At 46.7% G+C, this 25,172-nt stretch overlaps 1 protein-coding gene across 1 annotated transcript; it reads right to left on the bottom strand.

The window, feature by feature from the left end:
- Window positions 1–311: 311 nt before the first annotated feature.
- Window positions 312–24,762, bottom strand: LOC136685119 (leucine-rich repeat serine/threonine-protein kinase 1-like; the record flags this gene model as incomplete). The annotated part of the gene is made up of 4 exons (XM_066659299.1): window positions 24,540–24,762; window positions 20,451–20,606; window positions 5,847–6,013; window positions 312–483 (listed from the first exon to the last, which is right to left on the bottom strand). Coding segments are annotated over exons 2-4 (409 nt in total), but the record flags the coding sequence as incomplete, so codon positions are not given.
- Between the last annotated feature and the right edge of the window lie 410 nt (window positions 24,763–25,172).

Here is a 25,172-nt window from a genome sequence, read left to right on the forward strand (position 1 = left end):
AGTCCCAGCTCATTTCATGTTGTTATTCTGGGATTAAACAAGCTGCCCGTGTCCAAAGTAGATGCATTTGAAGAAGCTGAATTCAGTACTTATAAGTGTGTTTGCAAACCTTGGGACCTCTGATGTGTCACAGACTGTGACTCGAAGCAGCAGTTAGTGTCATAAACCACAAGCAAACAACACACTGAAGTATACATTAATCCCACTGACAAAACCTTCCAATTCTTTTAAAGCAGTGGCCAGTGAGAGAAGGTAAAGTAAAGCAGAGGTGCCCAATAATAAAAACACGTTCATAAAGACTCCACACTCACGTGGAATGGAGTCCAGCAGCTCTTTGGCCACTGCGTGCTGGCCGTAATGTGCGGCTAAGATGGCTGGGTTCCCCTCGCCGGGCTCCTGAGGGAACTGGACCCGAGCTTCGTTCAGCAGGAAGCGGACACTCTCTATGTCTCCGTGTTGACTGGCCACACACAGCAGCTCTAACTGCAGAGAATAAATCAGATTCAATGTATATCACTGTAGGATTATCTGCAATATCATACCGTGCAATGATCATGTCATTAATTTGGAAAATCAGTGCATTACTCTCAATAACAGCTGTGTGATTAAAGCCTTATTAACAGTGATACATCTGTTAAATAAAAAAAGAACTCAAGTGTTAGTCAAACACTAGCTATGGACTATTATTATTTTAGATGCAAAGCACCTCCCTCCCTCCCTCCCTCTCACTCACACTCACACACACACACACACACACACACACACACACACACACACACACACACACACACACACACAATCACTCACTCACACACACACACACATTCACTCAAACTCCCTCCCTCCCTCCCTCACAAAAATACTCCCACCCATGTTTAGGAACTGCTCCACAAGGGGGTGCTATTCAGTGCTTTGCTCACAGAGACGCCACAGGCCCTTGTTTTTCTGTAAACGCTGTTTTGGCTCTGTGAGGTTGTTCGACCTGTTTGAGTATTTTTGGTTGCACCAGGAAGAAGGCGGCACCAAAAACAGGCCAATAATGATCTGTTAAAGTATGTCACGAAAATGGAATGACAGCAGGTATTTTTTTAGTCAAACACTTCCTTTACAGCTGTGCGTTATGTAACAAGATCATTAACTCAGCTCTTTAGTGCAGTGCTGGCTGGAGGAGCACAGAAGGGGACACTCAGGGAGAATGTTTCTGGGATTTTATCATAAAAACCCCTGTGTGCTCTGAATATAATACAGTAATAACAATAATAAATGTTATTTTTGGATGTGTTTACAGAAAACAGTAGAGTGATATGCTCCTTTAACAGAGAATATTAGGGATATTTCAGCTGTCGCTGCAGTGTTATGAACGCTGAAGGAAGTTAAACACATGGAACTAAAAGTCAATATGAGGTAAAGTCATTTTTCAAATGAATGAAACAGAGGAACCACTAGGTGGCGATAAGTTCCCTTCGAAACGTGGCTGTGTCAGAAGATGTTCAGAAGAGATTTCTTTGAATAATTCCTGGATTTGATTAAACAGGGACACAGCAATAAGTACAAACCCTCAGGGCTGGTTCCTGATCCCGGATTGAGTCTAATCTTGGGGTAAACTTTGACGCCAGCATTGATTCAACATCCAAAATCCGTCTGTGTGTAAACTTAGGCTTAATCTGTGGCTAGGAGCCTTTAATAGTGCTGTTATGAAGACGTATGACCAGGTTACCTTTTATTTTCGTGTGAACAGGAGATGTCTAATGTCACAGTTGTAATAAATCCTTGTGTCAGAGTCGTGTGTCAGAGTTGGAAACTCCTGGTCAAGTGATGTTTAGTTGAGTTTTGAGTGGAGAAAATAAGTTTACATCTGATCTACAGAGAAACACACACACTCCTGGACGTAATGCACAACCTGCGTGGGCAAAATAAAACATAAATTGTTGCTCTGTGTGGCAGAATTGCAGGAGGACGCCATGTTGAAGTCCCCTGTGGAGATTATGTTCATTGTATTAATGTAATATGATTTGACCAGGAGCTCCTTTCACAAGTTTATATTCACATTTAGGGCGGGATTGTACCAGTCACATGGCTCCAGGGTCCTGGAGGCTGTGGGTTCGAGTCCCGCTCCAGGTAACTGTCTGTGAGAAGTGTGGTGTGTTCTCTCTGTGTCTTCGTGGGTTTCCTCCGGGTGACTGTCTGTGAGGAGGGTGGTGTGTTCTCTCTGTGTCTGTGTGGGTTTCCTCCGGGTGACTGTCTGTGAGGAGTGTGGTGTGTTCTCCCTGTGTCTGCGTGGGTTTCCTCCGGGTGACTGTCTGTGAGGAGTGTGGTGTGTTCTCCCTGTGTCTGCGTGGGTTTCCTCCGGGTGACTGTCTGTGAGGAGTGTGGTGTGTTCTCCCTGTGTCTGCGTGGGTTTCCTCCAGGTGACAGTCTGTGAGGAGTGTGGTGTGTTCTCCCTGTATCTGCGTGGGTTTCCTCCGGGTGACTGTCTGTGAGGAGTGTGGTGTGTTCTCTCTGTGTCTGCGTGGGTTTCCTCCGGGTGACTGTCTGTGAGGAGTGTGGTGTGTTCTCCCTGTGTCTGCGTGGGTTTCCTCCAGGTGACTGTCTGTGAGGAGTGTGGTGTGTTCTCCCTGTGTCTGCGTGGGTTTCCTCCGGGTGACTGTCTGTGAGGAGTGTGGTGTGTTCTCTCTGTGTCTGCGTGGGTTTCCTCCGGGTGACTGTCTGTGAGGAGTGTGGTGTGTTCTCTCTGTGTCTGCGTGGGTTTCCTCCGGGTGACTGTCTGTGAGGAGTGTGGTGTGTTCTCTCTGTGTCTGCGTGGGTTTCCTCCGGGTGACTGTCTGTGAGGAGGGTGGTGTGTTCTCTCTGTGTCTGTGTGGCATTGTGACTTTGAGCAAGATGAAGCAATAATGGAAAATGAATGGATGATTTAATGAATGAATAATGAATGAATTTTCTAATCTAATAATTTAAGAAAATGAAGATTATGTATCAGATTTAATGTACGGCACTGTAACCTGATTTCATTTCTCAGAATTCGTTAATGTGTCTCTTTCACCCGAGCGGGGCACTGAACCCTGTGTTCTCCAGCGGTGTTGTCCACTACCCTTCACCCAGTGTCCGGCTGGTGTGGACCTATAAATGAATCAGCTGTTCTCTCAAAACCACAATCAGCTTGCCCCAGTGTGCTTTAAGGGACGTGACCACTTCCCTCTCTATTCTGGCTCACGTTGGCTGATAGTTTCCAGCCCTGAAGCCAAGCTCATGACGCCTTTCAACACACAGCCCACTATCCTCCCTCTTCCAGAACAAAGCCTCATGGAAAGGGTTAAATCTGCGCAACTTCATGTTGTTGTCTGCAGTGTGCTCCCAGTACAAAGAGTCCAAAACAATGCAGATCGGTCCGGAGCACAGATGTGATGGAGATATGAAAGTTCCCGCTGCTGTGAAGTGAGGCTGAGGGTCTGGTTTCTTTCCTGTTTTGTTTTGCTGAATAAATCAGATAAAGGCCACAAGCTGATCTCAGCAGACGCTGGGTGTTTAACTGTGGTGATGTGGATTGATTCACTGCTATTTTCAGTTCGACATCAAGATTCGATTTCAGTTACGAGTTAAAGGTGCAAATATAAACTACTATATAAAGTAGTCAGGACAGTAAATTGTTTCTGAGATATTAATCCATTCATGCATTCATCCATCTGTTGGTTTTCTGTAACTGCTTCATCCTGATCATCTTCACAGTAGATCCTCAGAACTCACTAGTCCATTACAGGGCATCACACACTCACCCAGTCACTCGCACATTCACCCAGTCACTCGCACATTCACCCAGCCACTCGCACATTCACCCAGCCACTCGAACATTCACCCAGCCACTCGCACACTCACACCTGTGGACAGTTTCGCACACTCACCCAGCCACTCGCACACTCACCCAGCCACTCGCACACTCACCCAGCCACTCGCACATTCACCCAGCCACTCGCACATTCACCCAGCCACTCGCACACTCACCCAGCCACTCGCACACTCACCCAGCCACTCGCACACTCACCCAGCCACTCGCACACTCACACCTGTGGACAGTTTCGCACACTCACCCAGCCACTCGCACACTCACCCAGTCACTCGCACACTCACCCAGTCACTCGCACACTCACCCAGTCCCTCGCACACTCACCCAGTCCCTCACACACTCACCCAGTCCCTCACACACTCACCCAGTCCCTCACACACTCACCCAGTCACTCACACACTCACCCAGTCACTCACACACTCACCCAGTCACTCACACTCACACCTGTGGGGTGTCACACATCCAGGCCAAACGATTAAAACAGTCTCATGAGCATGTCTCTGGGGAGGGGTCAGATGGTCAGAAAAGTGTTAATGGTGTTCAAAACATTTGTAGCTCTAATAATTTATTGCAGGTTATTAATAGTTTATTGTGCTTTTAAAATGTCAGCTTTGGCAACTTTACTTAAAGCACAATGAAGTCCTGACGTGAAGAAGTTAAAGGAAGCAGTGCATTGGTATTTGGACCGTCATTTACCACAGTACCTCCTCCAAACACAACAGAAACGACCACTGGAAAATTAAAGTATTTACATATTACTCCACATCACAAATAAAACTAATGACTGCGCAGGTGACGAGTGGGAGTCTGAGTCGTGATCATTCCACTGCCGTCACACGGAGGCTCAGGAGCAGCAGGGCACCGATGGCCAGTTAACTGAGTGTTACATGACCCCACGGCCATCGTCTCCATAGACTATAATCACCTTACAGCAAAGCCTCACAAGAGCAGTAAAGAGAGAACTGTACTGCCCCCCGCTGTGTTGTTTTGTTCATTGTGTAACCGGAGGAAAACTACGTGTGAATGAGGTTAGGTGGTGTTTCTTTATGAAGCGGATTTAGAGGATAAAAAAAAACACACTTCATTCTGAAATAGACCTGATTTAGTTTTATTACACACTGACCTCATTTTCTCTCCAGCTGCCTCAGTGAAGCAGAGAGTGTTTCATGTCGTAAAACAGCTCTCCTTTATGTTTTTTTTTTATATTAACCTGCTTTTATTGTTATTCCAGACCCATCCATGGCAGCAAACACACACACACACCCAGAGCGCTGGACAGTCATCCCAGTTCCAGCTGAGGATTAGGTGTCTCAGCCGTGGATGTTGAAGGAAGAGACAGTGCAGTTCCTTCATTTTTTTCCGCTGCTTGAAGGGGACTGAATTGGCCTCAAGCCACAGCTGCCCCTTATGTAGAATAAACGGATGATCACGGTAAGCCCCAGTGGTAATCTGCTTGTGTGTGTGTGTGTGTGTGTGTGTCGTTCTTCCACCAGCAGAACACTTCACTTCCTCATTCCACAGATCTAAAGTGGGCGGCTACATATGCGTCTTACATTTCGCCTTTCACTTCTCAGTCTGCGAGTGGAATTTCAGGAAACACATTGATTCTAAAGCAGTGGGCCGTGTTTTTCAGCAGGTGTTTGTTTCTCCAGTGCGGATCGTAACTAATCGCATTAAACACAATGGAAAGCCAGACATCGGGCGTTCGATCTCTCTGTGTTAGAAAGCAATGCAATGCTACCAGGGGATCGATGAGTGTATACACACTGCGGAGTCAACGAAGGAGGAACCTTCCCACTCTCGGTCTCAGTCAGGGGTCACCGGAGCGCTCACCCCTGCCGTTCCTGCATCAAAACCATCCGAGGATGCAGCAGAAAAGAAGCAAGGAGTCGAAATGGCTCCAGAACAAAAGGATAACACCACAGCGGTGGTGTGAGTGATGTACACAATAGCGTGACATGAGCCCGACCGGTCAGAAGGGTATAAATTAGCCCGTGTTCTGCCTCACCCCATGTGGCCGTCCGGTGCCGTTGTCCTGGCAGGAGATCCGAATCAGTTCCTGAGCCCTGCAGCACTCCTGGTCCCTGTAGGCCGCGCGGATGTTCTCCAGGGTGGGCGACTGGCCCAGGGGGGCTCCACCAGCACCCGACTGCTTGGCTCCCATCTCCGTGCCGCCTGAAAGTAGGGCATAGCAAACACACAGCAGAGTTCAGTCACACGGAGGTGGGTGCTGCATGCTAAAGCTAGCAAACAGCAGCAGGGGGGGAGACAAGTCCCAGTTACAGCAAAGGAGAGGGAGCGGCAGGAAATCAGGTCAGCTTCATGAAGAATTCACACTCCTCTCCTCTCCCCCTGGACTGGAGTGCACACGTGTGTGTGTGTGTGTGTGTGTGTGTGTGTGTAATCAGGGATACCGTGCAGGAACAAACACTTATTTCTGATTTTGTGATTTAGCCGCTCTCTATCTCTCTCTAGAACTATGTACATATTTGGTATAAGGTGTAAAATACGCTTTAACTCATTTTTGTGCAATATATAACTGTAAAAATCTTCTAACATTCTATTACCTTTTTTGTCATTTTATGCTTATTGCTGCATAGTATTATAAATGACAATTCTCATCTTATTCAACAAGAAAAAAAAATGGTCACAGGGTGGGAACACACCTTCAGAGGGCAACACACACTCACACAATCACTCACACCTAAAAAAAAAATAAGATACGTGTCCTTTAATAATGTGATTTCTCAAAGCTATCTTTGTGTTTATGTCGAAAAGTAAAAGACTCCATCCCACAAAGAGTTTTGTTTAGTGACTGTACAACACTGAGCACATTAACCCATGAACAGAAGTGGAGTTCCCTTGTCTTTGGCTTTTCATACAGTCATCTCTAAGCCTCCTGGATTGCCCCAGCTCTCCACCCACCTCTGATTACAGTATTCTTATATATAGCTTTAACTGGATCCGTTTTCATAGCCTGCCCTGGAAATATCTACTGTTGCAGGGAGCAGCTCTATTCACAGCTGCTCTTACTGCTCTCTCTCTGCTGTGGAGCACCACAAGCCCAAAGTGAGTCAGTGGTGGTCTGAGGGCATTCGTTCAGTGATTACAGCACAGCGTCTTCACACTCAACAAGAACAATACAGAGTACAGACGGTGTACAGTGTGAGGTCATGAATATGATGTGTATTTATAAGCACATTTGTTACATGTTATGTGTAAATGCATGCTTTGACAAGGATTTTTTAAGAGCCATACCCTATATATATACACACACACACACACACACACACACGACTGTATATATGCCTCACCTATGCCATGTGCCAACAAATTGATGCACATGGGCGGCACGGTGGCGCAACAGGTTAATGTCACAGTCACACAGCTCCAGGGTCTTGGAGGTTGTGGGTTCGAGACTCCCAGACAGTCACCCGGAGGAAACCCACGCAGACACAGAGAGAACACACCACACTCCTCACAGACAGTCACCCGGAGGAAACCCACGCAGACACAGGGAAACACACCACACTCCTTACAGACAGTCACCCGGAGGAAACCCACGCAGACACAGAGAGAACACACCACACTCCTCACAGACAGTCACAATATCTCAGAGCAATTAAACCCCTAGCTTTCAAATGGTCACTTTCGCATTCTACAGAATATCAGGCTGAAGGATTGTTCTCCGTGATTGCTCTCAGCTCAACAACAATCAAGTAAAAGTAAAGGAAGGCTACATGACTGCCTCTGATTTGTCATCTCCAGTGTAACCTGCGTGTGTTAGAGCATAGATACAGACGATGGAAAAGAACTCATCTTTAATTATGAGTCTCCAGAATGTAAACAGCCTGAGCTTTTAAGGGGATATTTAGTGAGTGGTTATAGTTCTACTGTATTGTTTCGGTCTAAAACAGGAGGGTACAGTTAGCAAAACATTTCAAGTGAGTACCAGGACATTAAACCAACTTCTCACAAACACTGGTCTATTTTCCATTCAGTCAGAGCTCTACATCACAGTTTTGCTGGAGGCTAGAGGAGTGCCTTTCAGCCGCAGAGTGCCTTGATCTACAGGATATTACTCTTCCACCACCCATCAAATGTAAAAATGTGAAAAAAACAACAACAGTGGAATGAGAAACAAAAGGTATTAGAAAACAGATAAAAGCTTTTCAGTATGTACTGCCAGTAAGCTCATAAATCTTTAATTCAGAGGTCAGGATGTGATTGGGTGCTTGAAATTTAACACAGCAAAACACTTTGATTCAACTGAGCTCCAATTACACACTATACAAACTGGACTGGGTATGTCCACCTGATAAAACTCCGCTCCCTCTCCTCACAGTTTCCTCTGATAAGATTCGGGCAGGTGCCCAGATTTGACTGATGGTGACATCCGTGATGGATTATGAGAGACTCTTGGTGTGTCCTCAATTCTCTTTGTAATAATCCGGTCACACTACACACTTGCAGATTGTGTATCAGTTCATTTTGGTGATGTAAGCTAACAAACAGATATATGAGACATTATACTTAGACGCAAGGAAATCACCATTTTTCTCCTCACTTCATGCCACTGGTGTTTGCTCCCCATAGCTCACACTCGGCTCAGAGTTTACTCCTCACAGCTCACACTCGGCTCAGAGTTTACTCCTCACAGCTCACACTCGGCTCAGTTTACTCCCCACAGCTCACACTCGGCTCAGTTTACTCCCCACAGCTCACATTCGGCTCAGAGTTTACTCTTCACAGCTCACACTTGGCTCAGAGTTTACTCCTCACAGCTCACACTCACCTCAGTTTACTCCCCACAGCTCACACTCGGCTCAGAGTTTACTCCTCACAGCTCACACTCGGCTCAGAGTTTACTCCTCACAGCTCACACTCGGCTCAGTTAACTCCTCACAGCTCACACTCGGCTCAGTTAACTCCTCACAGCTCACATTCACCTCAGTTTACTCCTCACAGCTCACACTCACCTCAGTTTACTCCTCACAGCTCACACTCACCTCAGTTTACTCCTCACAGCTCACACTCACCTCAGTTTAGTCCCTACAGCTCACACTTGCATTACAGTTTACTCCTCACAGCTCACACTCACCTCAGTTTACTCCTCACAGCTCACAATCACCTCAGTTTACTCCTCACAGCTCACAATCACCTCAGTTTACTCCTCACAGCTCACACTTGCATTAGAGTTTACTCCTCACAGCTCACAATCACCTCAGAGTTTACTCCCCACAGCTCACACTCACCTCAGTTTACTCCTCACAGCTCACACTCACCTCAGTTTACTCCTCACAGCTCACACTCACCTCGGTTAACTCCTCACAGCTCACATTCACCTCGGTTTACTCCTCACAGCTCACATTCACCTCGGTTTACTCCTCACAGCTCACACTCACCTCGGTTTACTCCTCACAGCTCACACTCACCTCAGTTTACTCCTCACAGCTCACACTCACCTCAGAGTTTACTCCCCACAGCTCACACTCACATCAGTTTACTCCTCACAGCTCACACTCACCTCAGTTTACTCCTCACAGCTCACAATCACCTCAGTTTACTCCTCACAGCTCACAATCACCTCATTTTAGTCCTCACAGCTCACAATCACCTCAGAGTTTACTCCCCACAGCTCACACTCACCTCAGTTTACTCCTCACAGCTCACACTCACCTCAGTTTACTCCTCACAGCTCACACTCACCTCGGTTAACTCCTCACAGCTCACATTCACCTCGGTTTACTCCTCACAGCTCACATTCACCTCGGTTTACTCCTCACAGCTCACATTCACCTCGGTTTACTCCTCACAGCTCACACTCACCTCGGTTTACTCCTCACAGCTCACACTCACCTCAGTTTACTCCTCACAGCTCACACTCACCTCAGAGTTTACTCCCCACAGCTCACACTCACATCAGTTTACTCCTCACAGCTCACACTCACCTCAGTTTACTCCTCACAGCTCACAATCACCTCAGTTTACTCCTCACAGCTCACAATCACCTCATTTTAGTCCTCACAGCTCACAATCAACTTCGTTTAGTCCCCACAGCTCACACTCACCTCCGTTTACTCCTCACAGCTCACAATCACCTCCGATTACTCCTCACAGCTCACACTTACCTCAGTTTACTCCTCACAGCTCACACTCACCTCAGTTTACTCCTCACAGCTCACACTCACCTCAGTTTAGTCCTCACAGCTCACAGCTCACCTCAGTTTAGTCCTCACAGCTCACACTCACCTCAGTTTAGTCCTCACAGCTCACACTCACCTCAGTTTACTCCTCACAACTCACACTCACCTCAGTTTACTCCTCACAACTCACACTCACCTCAGTTTACTCCTCACAACTCACACTCACCTCAGTTTACTCCTCACAACTCACACTCACCTCAGTTTACTCCTCACAACTCACACTCACCTCAGTTTAGTCCTCACAGCTCACACTCACCTCAGTCTAGTCCTCACAGCTCACAATCACCTCAGTTTACTCCTCACAGCTCACACTCACCTCAGTTTACTCCTCACAGCTCACACTCACCTCAGTTTACTCCTCACAGCTCACAATCACCTCAGTTTACTCCTCACAGCTCACACTCACCTCAGTTTACTCCTCACAGCTCACACTCACCTCAGTTTACTCCTCACAACTCACACTCACCTCAGTTTAGTCCTCACAGCTCACACTCACCTCAGTTTAGTCCTCACAACTCACAATCACCTCAGTTTAGTCCTCACAACTCACACTCACCTCAGTTTAGTCCTCACAGCTCACACTCACCTCAGTTTAGTCCTCACAGCTCACACTCACCTCAGTTTAGTCCTCACAGCTCACAATCACCTCAGAGTTTACTCCTCACAGCTCACAATCACCTCAGTTTACTCCTCACAGCTCACACTCACCTCAGTTTACTCCTCACAGCTCACACTCACCTCAGTTTACTCCTCACAGCTCACACTCACCTCAGTTTACTCCTCACAGCTCACACTCACCTCTGTTTACTCCTCACAGCTCACACTCACCTCCGTTTACTCCTCACAGCTCACACTCACCTCAGTTTAGTCCTCACAGCTCACACTCACCTCAGTTTAGTCCTCACAGCTCACACTCACCTCAGTTTAGTCCTCACAGCTCACACTCACCTCAGTTTAGTCCTCACAGCTCACACTCACCTCAGTTTAGTCCTCACAGCTCACACTCACCTCAGTTTAGTCCTCACAGCTCACACTCACCTCAGTTTAGTCCTCACAGCTCACCTCAGTGTTTATTCTGTTTCATTCATTCATGTTTTGTAACCCTTATCCATTTCAGGGTTTCTGTGGGTCCGGAGTCTACCCAGAATCTTTGGGTGCAGAAACACACCCTGGAGGGGGCAGAGTTTACTTCCTCAGCTCACAATAACCTCAGAGTTTTAGAGATATCCTGAGAAATATTTCCAAATTTCACACATTGCTTTAAATGTTTTCTTAATGCTTGTATCTGAATATCCACAATGTAAGTGCCTTACACTTTGTTTCTCTTACCGTTTGTCTGACCTTGTCCTTATAAAACTACAACTGATGAACTTTCAAATGATTCCAATGACCTCAATTTCCTATAAATATTACCTCCACCAAAGCACACCGCCCTAATGAATTAAACCAAACCTTTGACTCATAGCAAATAACCAAACTTCCTCGGCCTTTAACATCTCTGCAGTGAATAATCGCACGGACAGACTGCGCTCTTCTAAAAGCAAAGCAAAAGTGCAGAGGCCTGTGGGTAAGAGCCTCTATTCCTGTCTGCTTTTAATATATGAGAGGCTCGTATGAATAATTGAGCACACTAACGCGGATGATAGGAGAGAGCCTGAGGGAGAGTAACCATTAGACCGGTCAATAAAGTCTGCTGCCTCCGGGCTTCACGGCTGGAGTCCTCAAGCCCTAAAGGACATCAGGGCTGCGCAACACGGACAGACTCACTGGTGAAGCTCTGTGACAGATTATAGATTGACCTGCATTATTTTGACCAGATTTTAAGCATGGCTGATGATGTGAGTGCGCTGGGTCAGGATGCTCAAAAGCCTGGAATTTGGGTATTGCCACACTTTCTGTAATCAGCATCGTAAAAGCCAATAGTGTGATAACAATAATCAAATACTACACTGTGTCACCGTAAAGCACATGCACTGAGTGATATGTTCATCAACCAGAGACCAGCTGACCTCTGATTACACACACAGCAGCCGTAGCCTTTCATCTGGATACAGCAGGAAGATCACACAAAGTTCCATTGTTTTAAAAACGCTGCGCTTTGAAACAACTTGTTTTTCAGTGTGTGTTTTTGTTGCAGCACCTGAGTAGAGAGTCTGAGAGAGAGCACCGTCATGTGTGAGCTTCACCTGCGACACTGTAACATCATTTGAGGGCTTACTGCGCTGATACAGCCCCCAGTCCCTCAGAAGGTGGAGTGTGAAAGAAAAGTGGACGACCACAAACGGCAGACTGCAGCGGTCAGTTACAGGATGCTTTCCCAAACCACATTCACACGTCTGAAGCATCTGAATAAAGATCTGGACTGGGTGTAAATTAGTTGAGAAACGTTATACAAGTCTTATCACAATCATTTTAACACTAAACAGAGGATGCCGAACATGTCCTGGGTGATAGATTATATATGAGGTGATTATAACATGACTACTTTTGTCACCAAACCGTTAAATCAGTGCAGTAGCAGCTTTATGAAATAACAGCTACTCACCTTTCATCGTATAAGTTGCGAGGCAGATATACTTCCTCATATTCTCCCATCAAAATGTAATGGTTTTAGCTTTGGCCTGGCTCTGAAATATCTCCTGCTTGATTACATCACTCTGTGTCTGTGTGTGTGTGTGTGTGTGTGTGGGTGGGGTGTTATATTAACCAATTAAATCATGTTTAACCTCCCCCCTTCTAGCACACCCACCTATCACAGAGAGGAAGTGCTTAGCTAGCAAAACTACATTAGAATCTACAATCCAAGCTCATTATAAAACACACTGCTTTGGTTTAAAAGGGTTAGGAATCCGTGATTCGTTGAGTGCCGCTACGAGGCCGGACTCTATTTTCAGCAAAGTCACTTTCACTCTGAGTGAAGCCCGAGAAAGTCCCCTTTTTTCCTACGGGTGCTGGGCTGGTGTTAGATCAGAACACACACTGATGTGTAATTTCAAACACTCCTTTTAATTGAACCCGAACCCGAACCCGATCTCTGGCTCCTCTCCCCCTCTCCGTTAACTGAGGACAAATGTGTTGTGAACTGTGTGCAGAAATAAAAGTGGCTGAAGTGCTGAGCTCAATGAGTTTATCGTCTAACGCTGTTAAGAACCGACACAAAGGGATTATGAGCTCAGCGTATCCATACGGGAGAATTGTGGGAAAAAGGGTGTGTATGACATCAGCATGAACAAACCCACATGAAACAGGAGTGTGGAGGTGTGTGTGCAGTCAGCCGCGACACACTGGGAACTTCACTGATGTCATAAAATGTCTTTATTATTGAGTCAGGAACGCATTCGGCTGAGTTCGATGTGAAAAGCTTCTACACAAAAACACGGCTCTCCACAACCACCACTCAATCTGTGCTTTTAGATTTAACAGAAATAACGACAATAAACAAGCTTTCTCTGGCGTTAACCATGTCTTACAACTCCCCACAAGCATCTCTCCGCTATAAATTCCAAACTCCCACACCTTAAAATGTGGTATAAACCCTTTGTTTTTCAGTCCTCGCTCTGGAGTAACACTGCTCTGCACAGTTTAGAGGTTCCTCCAGTCCAAACATTATCATTCATTATCTGTAACCCTTATCCAGTTCAGGGTCCAGAGCCTACCTGGAATCATTGGGCACATCCTGGTGGTGGTGTGTTCTCTCTGTGTCTGCGTGGGTTTCCTCCGGGTGACTGTCTGTGAGGAGTGTGGTGTGTTCTCCCTGTGTCTGCGTGGGTTTCCTCCGGGTGCTCTGGCTTCCTCCCACGCTCCAAAAACACACGTTGGTAGGTGGATTGGCGACTGAAATGATTCCGTAGGTGTGAGTGCGTGAGTGAATGTGTGAGTGTGTGTCGCCCTGTGAAGGACTGGGTGTGTTCTTGCCTTGCGCCCAGTGATTCCAGGCAGGCACCGGACCCACCGCCACCCTGAACTGGAACTGCTTACAAACAATGAATGAATGAATTACTTTGTTTACATCTTAACCATTTGATTACACAAACATATGTTTTTAAATCAGTGGCCCTCCCCTCAGATTCTGACATTCTGGCACAGCGTGTCACAAATGAAATGAAAGTAAAAGAGACTACATACACAAGCCTCACGCTTCTTGAGCTTACTGAACTTACACAGCTCCGCTTCATGTTCATCTGATATTTCTGGTTATGGCATCTACGAAGTCGTTAGAAACACTGATCTACATACAGCAGAAAACCACAAGTTATGTCTTAATTAGTGTCTTATTAAAAAAGCCGTTGCCTGCTCCACGCTTTGCAGCAACTTGTTTTCTGTGGGTGTGTTTTTGTTGCAGAACCTGTCGAAGTAGATGTATTTTGGCTATGGTTTAGGAGAAAGCAGAGCGTCCAGTTATAAGCAGAAGTCTGGTATAAAAGACTATTACAAACGTAACTACAGCCTAATGATGACATTAGCGAGCGCTAGCATGAAGTAATGTAACGTACATCTTTATACACAATTTATGAATGTCTGTTTAACACAGGGATCCTTTGTCAGTAACGACACACTGAATGTGGCCAAAACTCACACACTGTAATCACTCATAATCTCAGTTTCAATAAGTTAAATTAATAGTAATACACACGGAGTCCGTATTAAACCTGAGGAAGTTGTCTGGACCGTGTTCATTCACTGCAGTGTGTAAACTGAGCCCTCTGTCTTTTGTCTCTGTCTCTCTCTCTTTGTCCATACGTGTGGAGTCAGCGCATTAGACATACCTTCTCATGCTTCAGGAGAACATCCCAGCATTGTTTAACATCCTCAATATTCTCAGCATCCACCAAACCAAAGCATCCTCCATCAGTTCCCACGCGAGTGTCCCGAGTGTCTCTGGATCCCCGGCTTTAGCGCTACCGTGTATGTACGTCTCCGGTTGGGGAAGGATGCTAGAGCGCTGTGGTTGTAGCCTCTGCTCCCTCCCACACTCCCACCCCCACCCAGAGAGCGGTGAAATCCAACCCTTCCTGGCCTGCTCCCAGTGGGCTCCTCCGCAGGAAACGAGCCCCTGTCCCTCTCTGGACGACTTCAGATATATTTCCACATTCTGCTTTGCTACTGGAGCCGAGCTCAGCCAGATTAGCACAGCTCAAGCAGATTAACACGCTGGAATCTCTTTTCTGTACGGCGCGTGTGCCTGTCTCACAGGGCTGCTGTGCACACACACACACACCACACACACACAGCCAAACACTGTGGAGACGTGACAGGACTGAGACATGAGGAAAGGACGAGTGCATCACTGGTCTGTTATTATTGCAGGGAAGCACATACACAGACACACACACACTATCTGTGTCTATCACTTTCTTCCTCCCTCTCTCTTTCTCTCTCTCTCTCTCTTACACAAACACACTATTTCTTCCTCTCTCTCTCTCTGTCTGTCTCTCTGTCTCTCTCTCTGTCTCTCTCTTAGACACACACACACTATTTCTTCCTCTCTCTTTCTCTCTGTCTCTCTCTTACACACACACACTATTTCTTCTTCCCTGTATCTCCCTCTCTCTCTCTCTCTCTCACACACACACACACACTATTTCTTCTTCTCTTTCTCTCTCTTACACACACATACACTATTTCTTCTTCCCTGTATCTCTCTCTCTCTCTCTCTCTCTTACACACACACTTACACACTATTTCTTCCTCCCTCTCTCCCTCTCTCTCCCTTTCTCTCTCTCTCTCTCCCTTTCTCTCTCTCTCTCTCTCTCACACACAGACACTTACACACTATTTGTTCCTCCCTCTTTCTTTCTTTCTTTCTCCCTCTCTCTTACACACACACACACTATTTCTTCCTCTCTCTTTCTCTCTCTTACACACACACTATTTCTTCTTCCCTGTATCTCCCTCTCCCTCTCTCACACACACACTTACACACTATTTCTTCCTCTCTCTTTCTCTTACACACACACTATTTCTTCCTCCCCGTCTCTCTCCCTCTCTCTCTTACACACACACACACACACTATTTCTTCCTCTCTCTCTCTTTCTCTCTCTCTCTCTCACACACACACACTATTTCTTCCTCTCTCTCTCTTTCTCTCTCTCTCTCTTACACACACACACACACTTCTACTAATGCTGAGGTGGCAGGATAAAAAAAGACAAGGCACTTTCAATTTCACCTTCACAAATCACTGACTGCTCTTTTCCCTTGTTTTTCAGCCTCAGTGTGAAGCCTCTGTAAATTCCCACTGCTTCCCATTTATAAGAAGCTCTTTCTTTTCACTGAATCAACAGTAAACGTGTTTTTCATCAGCATCACGTTGGGTTTGGTATAAAAACTGTTACAAATGATATCTGTCAAAACCTTTACACAATCAAGTGATAGTTATTACAGTCCAATAATTACTTCACAACAACAAACGTGTCCATTGGCTGAATAAAAGAAACAGAGCACACTGATCGCTTTAATGAAAACAACAAGCCACGGTGTGTCACGGCAGGTGCAGACTGTCTCTGCCTCCTCTGAGAGAGCGATACTTCCCACCGTCCCGTATCCCGTGTCGCTGTTTGTTTATTTGATGTTTGTTAATAGCACCTTTAGAGGGCAGCAGTGAGTGGTTTGCCGTCTGATCATCAGCTGTGTTTCACAGTCCGTAAACAGTACTGCGCTAAAGCTGTAGGCACCAGAGACTGAGACTTTTACAAAAGCTTTTAAAGAAGAAACATTATCTTATATTTCTGATGTGTTTATTATTATTAGTCTGTGTTTACTGTGATTATATAGAACTTTACACCAGCCCCACACTCACTGAGAGGCACTAGTGTAAATATATATCACTATCTCAGGGCCTCAGACTTCTGCTCAGTGCTTAATAAGAACATGTTCTGTCACAATGTTAAACTGTACATTCGTGCATTTTACAAAAAGAAAGGCCTACAGTTATTGTGTGGACTTCCCCTCTAATCTACAGCAGGCTGACATTCACCGTAATTATTAAAATAAAAAAGGCGAGTTAAAAGCTCATTTTTGGGGCCTTGCTGGGTTTCACTTCTTTCTTCTAAATTTAAGCCGCGGAAGCTGAGGTTCCTCGAACCATATCAGCACACAGATGCTTTTCTCTGAGTCAAGGACAGGGCTCAACGGAAAACAAAAGCAGCCAATCACCCTTCAGCCCCAGCTCTCTGAGGACTCGAGCAGTTTTTAGAAAGGATAAAGTACACGGCCTGATATTTTACACTTACTTTACAGTACGACAAAAAGGGAACCCACTCAGAAGCTCAGAGCAGAGCGGCCTGATGCGCTAAAGCGAAACTATCACTGTGTGGGCAACTTCCACTTCACAAACTTCAACAGATTAATGAGATTGTTTACTCGTGAAGTGCTGAGGACCTGCTGAAGACGCTGGAGGTCTAAAGTTCAAACGCACAGGCGGCTATGAAAGATGATACCAAATGCTGAGCAGGTGATACATTATATGACCATCTTCAGGCTTTAGTGACTCTCTTAGCATTTACTGAGCTCAACACCATTCATTCATTATCTGTAACCCTTACCCTCGCGATGGGTCCAGAGCCTACCTGGAATCATTGGGCACAAGGCAGGAACACACCCTGGAGGGGGCGTCAGTCCTCACAGGGCAACACACACACATTCACTCACACACTCACACCTACCGACACTTTGGAGTCGCCAATCCATGCAGACACAGAGAGAACACACCACACTCCTCACAGACAGTCACCCAGAGGAAACCCAGGCAGACACAGAGAGAACACACCACACTCCTCACAGACAGTCACTTGGAGGAAACCCACGCAGACACAGGGAGAACACACCACACTCCCCACAGACAGTCACCCAGAGGAAACCCACGCAGACACAGGGAGAACACACCACAATCCTCACAGACAGTCACCCGGAGGAAACCCACGCAGACACAGGGAGAACACACCACACTCCTCACAGACAGTCACTCGGAGGAAACCCACGCAGACACAGGGAGAACACACCACACTCCTCACAGACAGTCACCCGGAGGAAACCCAGGCAGACACAGAGAGAACACACCACACTCCTCACAGACAGTCACTCGGAGGAAACCCACGCAGACACAGGGAGAACACACCACACTCCTCACAGACAGTCACCCGGAGGAAACCCACGCAGACACAGAGAGAACACACCACACTCCTCACAGACAGTCACCCGGAGGAAACCCACGCAGACACAGGGAGAACACACCACACTCCTCACAGACAGTCACCCGGAGGAAACCCATGCAGACACAGAGAGAACACACCACACTCCTCACAGACAGTCACCCGGAGGAAACCCACGCAGACACAGAGAGAACACACCACACTCCTCACAGACAGTCACCCGGAGGAAACCCACGCAGACTCAGGGAGAACACACCACACTCCTCACAGACAGTCACCCGGAGGAAACCCACGCAGACGCAGGGAGAACACACCACACTCCTCACAGACAGTCACCCGGAGGAAACCCACGCAGACGCAGGGAGAACACACCACACTCCTCACAGACAGTCACCCGGAGGAAACCCACGCAGACACAGAGAGAACACACCACACTCCTCACAGACAGTCACCCGGAGGAAACCCACGCAGACACAGGGAGAACACACCACACTCCTCACAGACAGTCACCCGGAGGAAACCCACGCAGACGCAGGGAGAACACACCACACTCCTCACAGACAGTCACCCGGAGGAAACCCACGCAGACACAGGGAGAACACACCACACTCCTCACAGACAGTCACCCGGAGGAAACCCACGCAGACACAGGGAGAACACACCACACTCCTCACAGACAGTCACCCAGAGAAAACCCACGCAGACACAGGGAGAACACACCACACTCCTCACAGACAGTCACCCGGAGGAAACCCACACAGAGACAGAGAGAACACACCACACTCCTCACAGACAGTCACCCGGAGGAAACCCACGCAGACGCAGGGAGAACACACCACAGTCCTCACAGACAGTCACCCGGAGGAAACCCATGCAGACGCAGGGAGAACACACCACACTCCTCACAGACAGTCACCCGGAGGAAACCCACGCAGACACAGAGAGAACACACCACACTCCTCACAGACAGTCACCCGGAGGAAACCCACGCAGACTCAGGGAGAACACACCACACTCCTTACAGACAGTCACCCGGAGGAAACCCACGCAGACTCAGGGAGAACACACCACACTCCTTACAGACAGTCACCCGGAGGAAACCCATGCAGACACAGAGAGAACACACCACACTCCTCCCAGAGCTCAACATCATTTCCATTCCATTCACACTGAATGACAGGCTCCACAGGCAAGCCCTGGCCTCTTAGGCATAAAGAATGAAAAGTTGTAGGCACCAGAGATTGAAATTTAAAAAGCTATTTATCTGAGCAGTAAGTAACTAAAAACACTTGGGATTAAAACTACTATACACCACGGCAACACCAGTATTCACTGGGCACAGAAGGGTTAAAATACACAGCTACAACAAAACACAGCAGAGCCCCAAACCCCACCAAATCTGAAATGATTTTTCCAACTCACTATCAATTCTCTCAGCTCCACTGACCATAAAGGAACCTTTACAAACTACGGTCCATCGATTTCTCCGCATTCTTTGTTACTCCCTTTTCACCCTGTTCTTCAATTGACCTCCAGAGGGCCACTGAGCAGGTGTAGAGTGGATCAGACACAGCAGTGCTGCTGGAGTTTTTAAACCCTGTGTCCACTCTCTGTCCACTCTGTGAGACACTCCTCCCTCGTTGGTCCACCTTGTAGATGTAGAGTCAGAGACAGTAGCTGCACGTCTGTTCCTGCTCAGTTTGTGTTGGACATTCCTTCAGAACAGGCTCTGGGTTTTGTGTAGCAGCACTGATAGGGTCTGATCCTCTGGATGAAATTTCCCACAAAGCATTCAGCAGTTTCTGTTTCTTTAACAAGGAAGTAAAACATCTAGGACAACCACGATTGAACCAGATGTATTTCAGGGTTTGTGTTATTTCTAGATGTAAGATACACAGCAAGTCTAAACCTCACTTCTCACAGTGACTGAATTCAGCTGGAACTGTCGCTGACACCGAGCTTGTTTGGTTTCCAGAGATAACACGGAATGCAAATGGTTTCTATGAAGCAGCTACACATGAGCGTAAGGTCACCACGCTGAATGCTAAAGCTCCTTATCTATGACGCAAACTGTGCTCTCTCGAGTGACAGAGCTCCATAGTGATCCAGGATTATCACCTGACATCTGTATTTTACCTGGCAAATATTTATCTGGCTGAACGCCATCAAAAATAAAATAAAACAAACACAGCACTGTTTTTAACACTTATGCAAAGCCCTTCTAAAAGAGCAGAACCAACCAATCCGACTCTCACCAGTGTGCTCCATGGTGCTGCAGGGCTGGGCTTCGGTGTCTTCAGCATCTCCAACATTCCAGTACGACATGTCACCGCGCTAAAGAGAGCATCTCAGACAGAGGAGGTCATGGGAGATCTGTCCAGGAAACGTCAACCGTGCAGCTATTTACTCGTCTGTGGAGAAATAAAAACAGAAATTACAAGACGCTCAAAGCCGATTTGTCGGTCAAAGTGAAAGTAGAGCAGAGCTGGATGCGTTATCTCTCAACTCCTTTAATCTTGGCACATCAAACGGTGCCAAAGGTACTACTTATTTACTTCAGGGCACGAAGAGTCGAGGTCAGGGCGTGTTCTTGAAAGAGCAGCCAATCAGATCAGATCAAAGAGCTGAAGTCTGACCGGCGCAGAACCAAACACCTGATTCAACACGGTGTCCGGTCCATTCTCCTCAGACTCCTATACTGGTGATATTTGATGATACGCCGGTCCACTCTGCCAGGCTATGCCCCCAACAATGGCCCTCCCAGTGCTGGAGCTGTTATGCAGGCTCACAGACATGACTCATTTTTCCTTGGCCTGGAACACTGAAGTCACTGGTCACTGTTACAGACAGGCGGGGCCTTATTTTGCTCTCTACAGTAGGCTATTTACTCTGAATTTCAATGAGGTGCTGCTACAGTGGCACCACCACACACTGTTTGGACCATTTAGTCGTCAGCGAGCGCGGTCAGTAGAGTCCTTGTGTTAGCCTTGTTTCTTTATCTTTGCCGGGGTGTTGCCTTCACAAGGAACATGACTCGCCCAAGGAGCTGTAGGAGCGTAGCCTGTGGAGTAAACACAAGAGGAACTGCTCACACTCCAATCTCCTCTAATCACATATTTCTGTATAAAACCATCCTCCTGATATCCCACTGTTTTAAAGCCATAAGAACTGTGTCTGTATCAGCGGGTGTTTGCTTTTAAACCGGATCCGAAGCATGGAGCAGCCCCATTTTGTGAGTGAGTGCTCGGAAAACAATGAATATTTGGCCTAAATGTGGCACATCTGCAGTTCTGTTATGGCCCACATTTGGCCTTGAACGACGGTGTTGATACAGAGTGAGTCTGGCTCCTCTTTATACGGCCCGATAGCAGGTGTTGGGGACAAAATCTGGGCTAAAATCGATTTCTGGCCCAAGTCTGGCCCAAACGACACATGCTGTAACTCAATTACCAGTGCCTTAACTGAGCCATACGTCCCAAACACGGCACCTATTCGGCCCAAACGTGTCTGCTATCGGGGTCGGTGTGTACTGTTCCAGGAGGTGCATCTAAAAGTTCAATCTGGCTCTGTCTTTGAAGCTTGTGAGTTACAGGCCAAGAGTCCAAGGCAGCAGCTTTCTCCTTGTGTCTGAGTGTGTATCAGCCCCCCTCACCATTCAGTGCAATGCTAGTCGATGTATTTGTTTTCTCAGGACAGTGGGACTCTCCTCGAAGCGTGTTGAACTGCAGTGAGGTAAGGATTCGCCTAGTAGCCTGTTTTAGTTGGAACTAACCTTATAACTAACCAGTAATTCGAGGAGAGATCTTTAGGTCAGTTATTTAGTTTTGGCCCAAAACATCCAGAAAACACTGGAAACAATGTCTGCATTTCCTTGCATTTTAAATAATTCCTTAAAAGATATGAAATCGCTTCTTAGCATTCAGTAAAAACTATAATCAACATCTGAATTTACAGTAAAAGTCCTGTACAATGACCATCATGTTTCATCATTCCTGGAACTGAGGAGTACGCTACAAACACATTTACGAATCTGCTTACACCAACATTCAATAAAATACACGTCGTAAATACGCAGCTCTGTGTGTGCTGTACATATTCATTTAACAATCCCTTTACTTACAAATGTTCAGTTGTATTTAAGAGGAAGGGAAAAGAAATAAGATTCCCCCCATTTGTCAAGTTTAGTGTTTCATATTCGGTTTTTATTTCCATTTCTGGGAGTTAGTTTCACTCTTCTGTATTTGTTCTTCTTTATTGTTGCTCAAACGTTTGGTTTATCAGAATTATTAGAGGCGGTTTATCAGATAATTTTAGGCAAAAGCCCAATTTCATTTCCTGTGTTGACAAACAGAAGATACAAGCTGATGAAGCTCCAGTGCAGCACTGTAGCCCCAACTCAGGACGACTGCTTTCGTATTCTTTTGGTGAATGCTTTAAAATTGGGTTTCAAGTGCTCTTTATTAAAAGCAAAGTCTGTGTATAAAATCATCAGAACCTAATGGAGCATTACGATGTTTAAATTGTACAATGATGACTGCTGATGGACCCTCTTCCACTGACGTAAAGTGGAAATGTACAGGCTAAATTAGATAAACCTAATTCTAATATTTAATATTCCTCGTTCTGAGATTATTTTAAGGCTATTATAAAATTTGGGCGGCACGGTGGTGCAGCGGGTGGTGTCTCTGTCACAGCTCCAGGGTTTTGGAGGTTGTGGGTTTGAGTCCTGCTCCGGGTGACTGTCTGTGAGGAGTGTGGTGTGTTCTCTCTGTGTCTGTGTGGGTTTCCTCCGGGTGACTGTCTGTGAGGAGTGTGGTGTGTTCTCCCTGTGTCTGCGTGGGTTTCCTCCGGGTGACTGTCTGTGAGGAGTGTGGTGTGTTCTCCCTGTGTCTGCGTGGGTTTCCTCCGGGTGACTGTCTGTGAGGAGTGTGGTGTGTTCTCCCTGTGTCTGCGTGGGTTTCCTCCGGGTGACTGTCTGTGAGGAGTGTGGTGTGTTCTCCCTGTGTCTGCGTGGGTTTCCTCCGGGTGACTGTCTGTGAGGAGTGTGGTGTGTTCTCCCTGTGTCTGTGTGGGTTTCCTCCGGGTGACTGTCTGTGAGGAGTGTGGTGTGTTCTCCCTGTGTCTGTGTGGGTTTCCTCCGGGTGACTGTCTGTGAGGAGTGTGGTGTGTTCTTTCTGTGTCTGTGTGGGTTTCCTCCGGGTGACTGTCTGTGAGGAGTGTGGTGTGTTCTCCCTGTGTCTGTGTGGGTTTCCTCCGGGTGACTGTCTGTGAGGAGTGTGGTGTGTTCTCTCTGTGTCTGTGTGGGTTTCCTCCAGGTGACTGTCTGTGAGGAGCGTGGTGTGTTCTCTCTGTGTCTGCGTGGGTTTCCTCTGGGTGACTGTCTGTGAGGAGTGTGGTGTGTTCTTTCTGTGTCTGTGTGGGTTTCCTCCGGGTGACTGTCTGTGAGGAGTGTGGTGTGTTCTTTCTGTGTCTGTGTGGGTTTCCTCCGGGTGCTCCGGTTTCCCACAGTCCAAAAACACAAGTTGGTAGGTGGATTGGACTCTCAAAAGTGTCCGTAGGTGTGAATGTGTGTGTTGCCCTGTGAAGGACTGGCGCCCCCTCCAGGGTGTATTCCTAGCTTGCGCCCAATGATTCCTGGAAGGCACTGAACCTACCGCAAATCCTGAACTGGTTAAGGGTTACAGACAATGAATGAATATTATAAAATTATTTGTGATTTTTCCTAAAAATGTTGAACTTGTTTTAAAAAAGTAATTAAGTACATTATTAATTTCTAGTCAAATTATTTTTTATTCTTTTGAGCATGTCATAAAATAGACAAATAGTTGGCTGTTTGATAAATTAAGGCTACTACAAATAAGTAAATAATGCAATGTTGAAAAACTGAATAAATTATAATATTCTTACACTTTTCTTTTAATGAGAAACAGTAAGACTTTATCCGAGACTTAAATTAGATTTGAGGTGATTTCAAAAATGACAAGACATTTCATTTAAAGCAGTGCAGGGTCCTTTAAAGAGTTTTAAATGTAAAGGAAGTGTTCCACACCTGTTCTGTGGGAGTACTCCCGGTAGAACCCTGGAACCCTTTTTGGCTAAAAGCGACTAAACGAATCACTGCACGCTGAGAAAAGCAAGAAATGTACAAGAAAAAAGGAATAAATGCCAAAAGCAGTAGCAGAAATATAAGAAGCCTCCGCCATTTTCTGACAGAACAGAGCTACTTTTCCTTCACTCCTGAGCTCTGTTTTGAAAACTGAACGAGTGACGTTTCCCTCTGTTTCTTCTCACGTCGTGATTCATTACAGTCACAGATTATGCACTGAAATGTAGCAGAGACTTACCAACATTTCAGCCCCGGAGTGAGCGGGAAACAGCGGGGGAAATTTACAGGGACGAGGACGAGGCAGGAGCCATGGAAAGTTAAATGAATAAAAGTGTAGAAGCGTGCCGCTCGTCTTCACGTTGAAGGCTCCAGCTGAAAGAAAGGCGCACTTCCTGGTGCAGACTGCAGTGGAGCCGAGTTTACAGCGGGAGTTCAGGGAGAGGGAGGGCTTTCAATCAAGCGCTTACACCGACCAGCCACAACATTAACACCACCTCGCGGCTTCCACTCATTGTCCATTTGTAGTTCCACTATTCCCCTGCGGTCCGTCTGTTGCTCTGCATACTTCGTTATCCCTTTTCATTCTGCTCTTCAGTTCTCAGGACACCCGCAGAGCACTGCCAGTGTGTGTTGTCCTGGTGGATCAGACACAGCAGTGATGCTTGGAGTTTTAAACCCCTCAGTGTCGCTGCTGAGGTGAGAATAGTTCAAAAACCAAAACTACTCATGAAGGACTGTCTGTGAGGAGTGTGGTGTGTTCTCTCTGTGTCTGCGTGGGTTTCCTCCGGGTGACTGTCTGTGAGGAGTGTGGTGTGTTCTCTCTGTGTCTGCATGGGTTTCCTCCGGGTGACTGTCTGTGAGGAGTGTGGTG

Source organism: Hoplias malabaricus, unplaced genomic scaffold (genome assembly GCF_029633855.1).
Source record: "Hoplias malabaricus isolate fHopMal1 unplaced genomic scaffold, fHopMal1.hap1 scaffold_82, whole genome shotgun sequence".
NCBI lineage: Eukaryota > Metazoa > Chordata > Actinopteri > Characiformes > Erythrinidae > Hoplias > Hoplias malabaricus.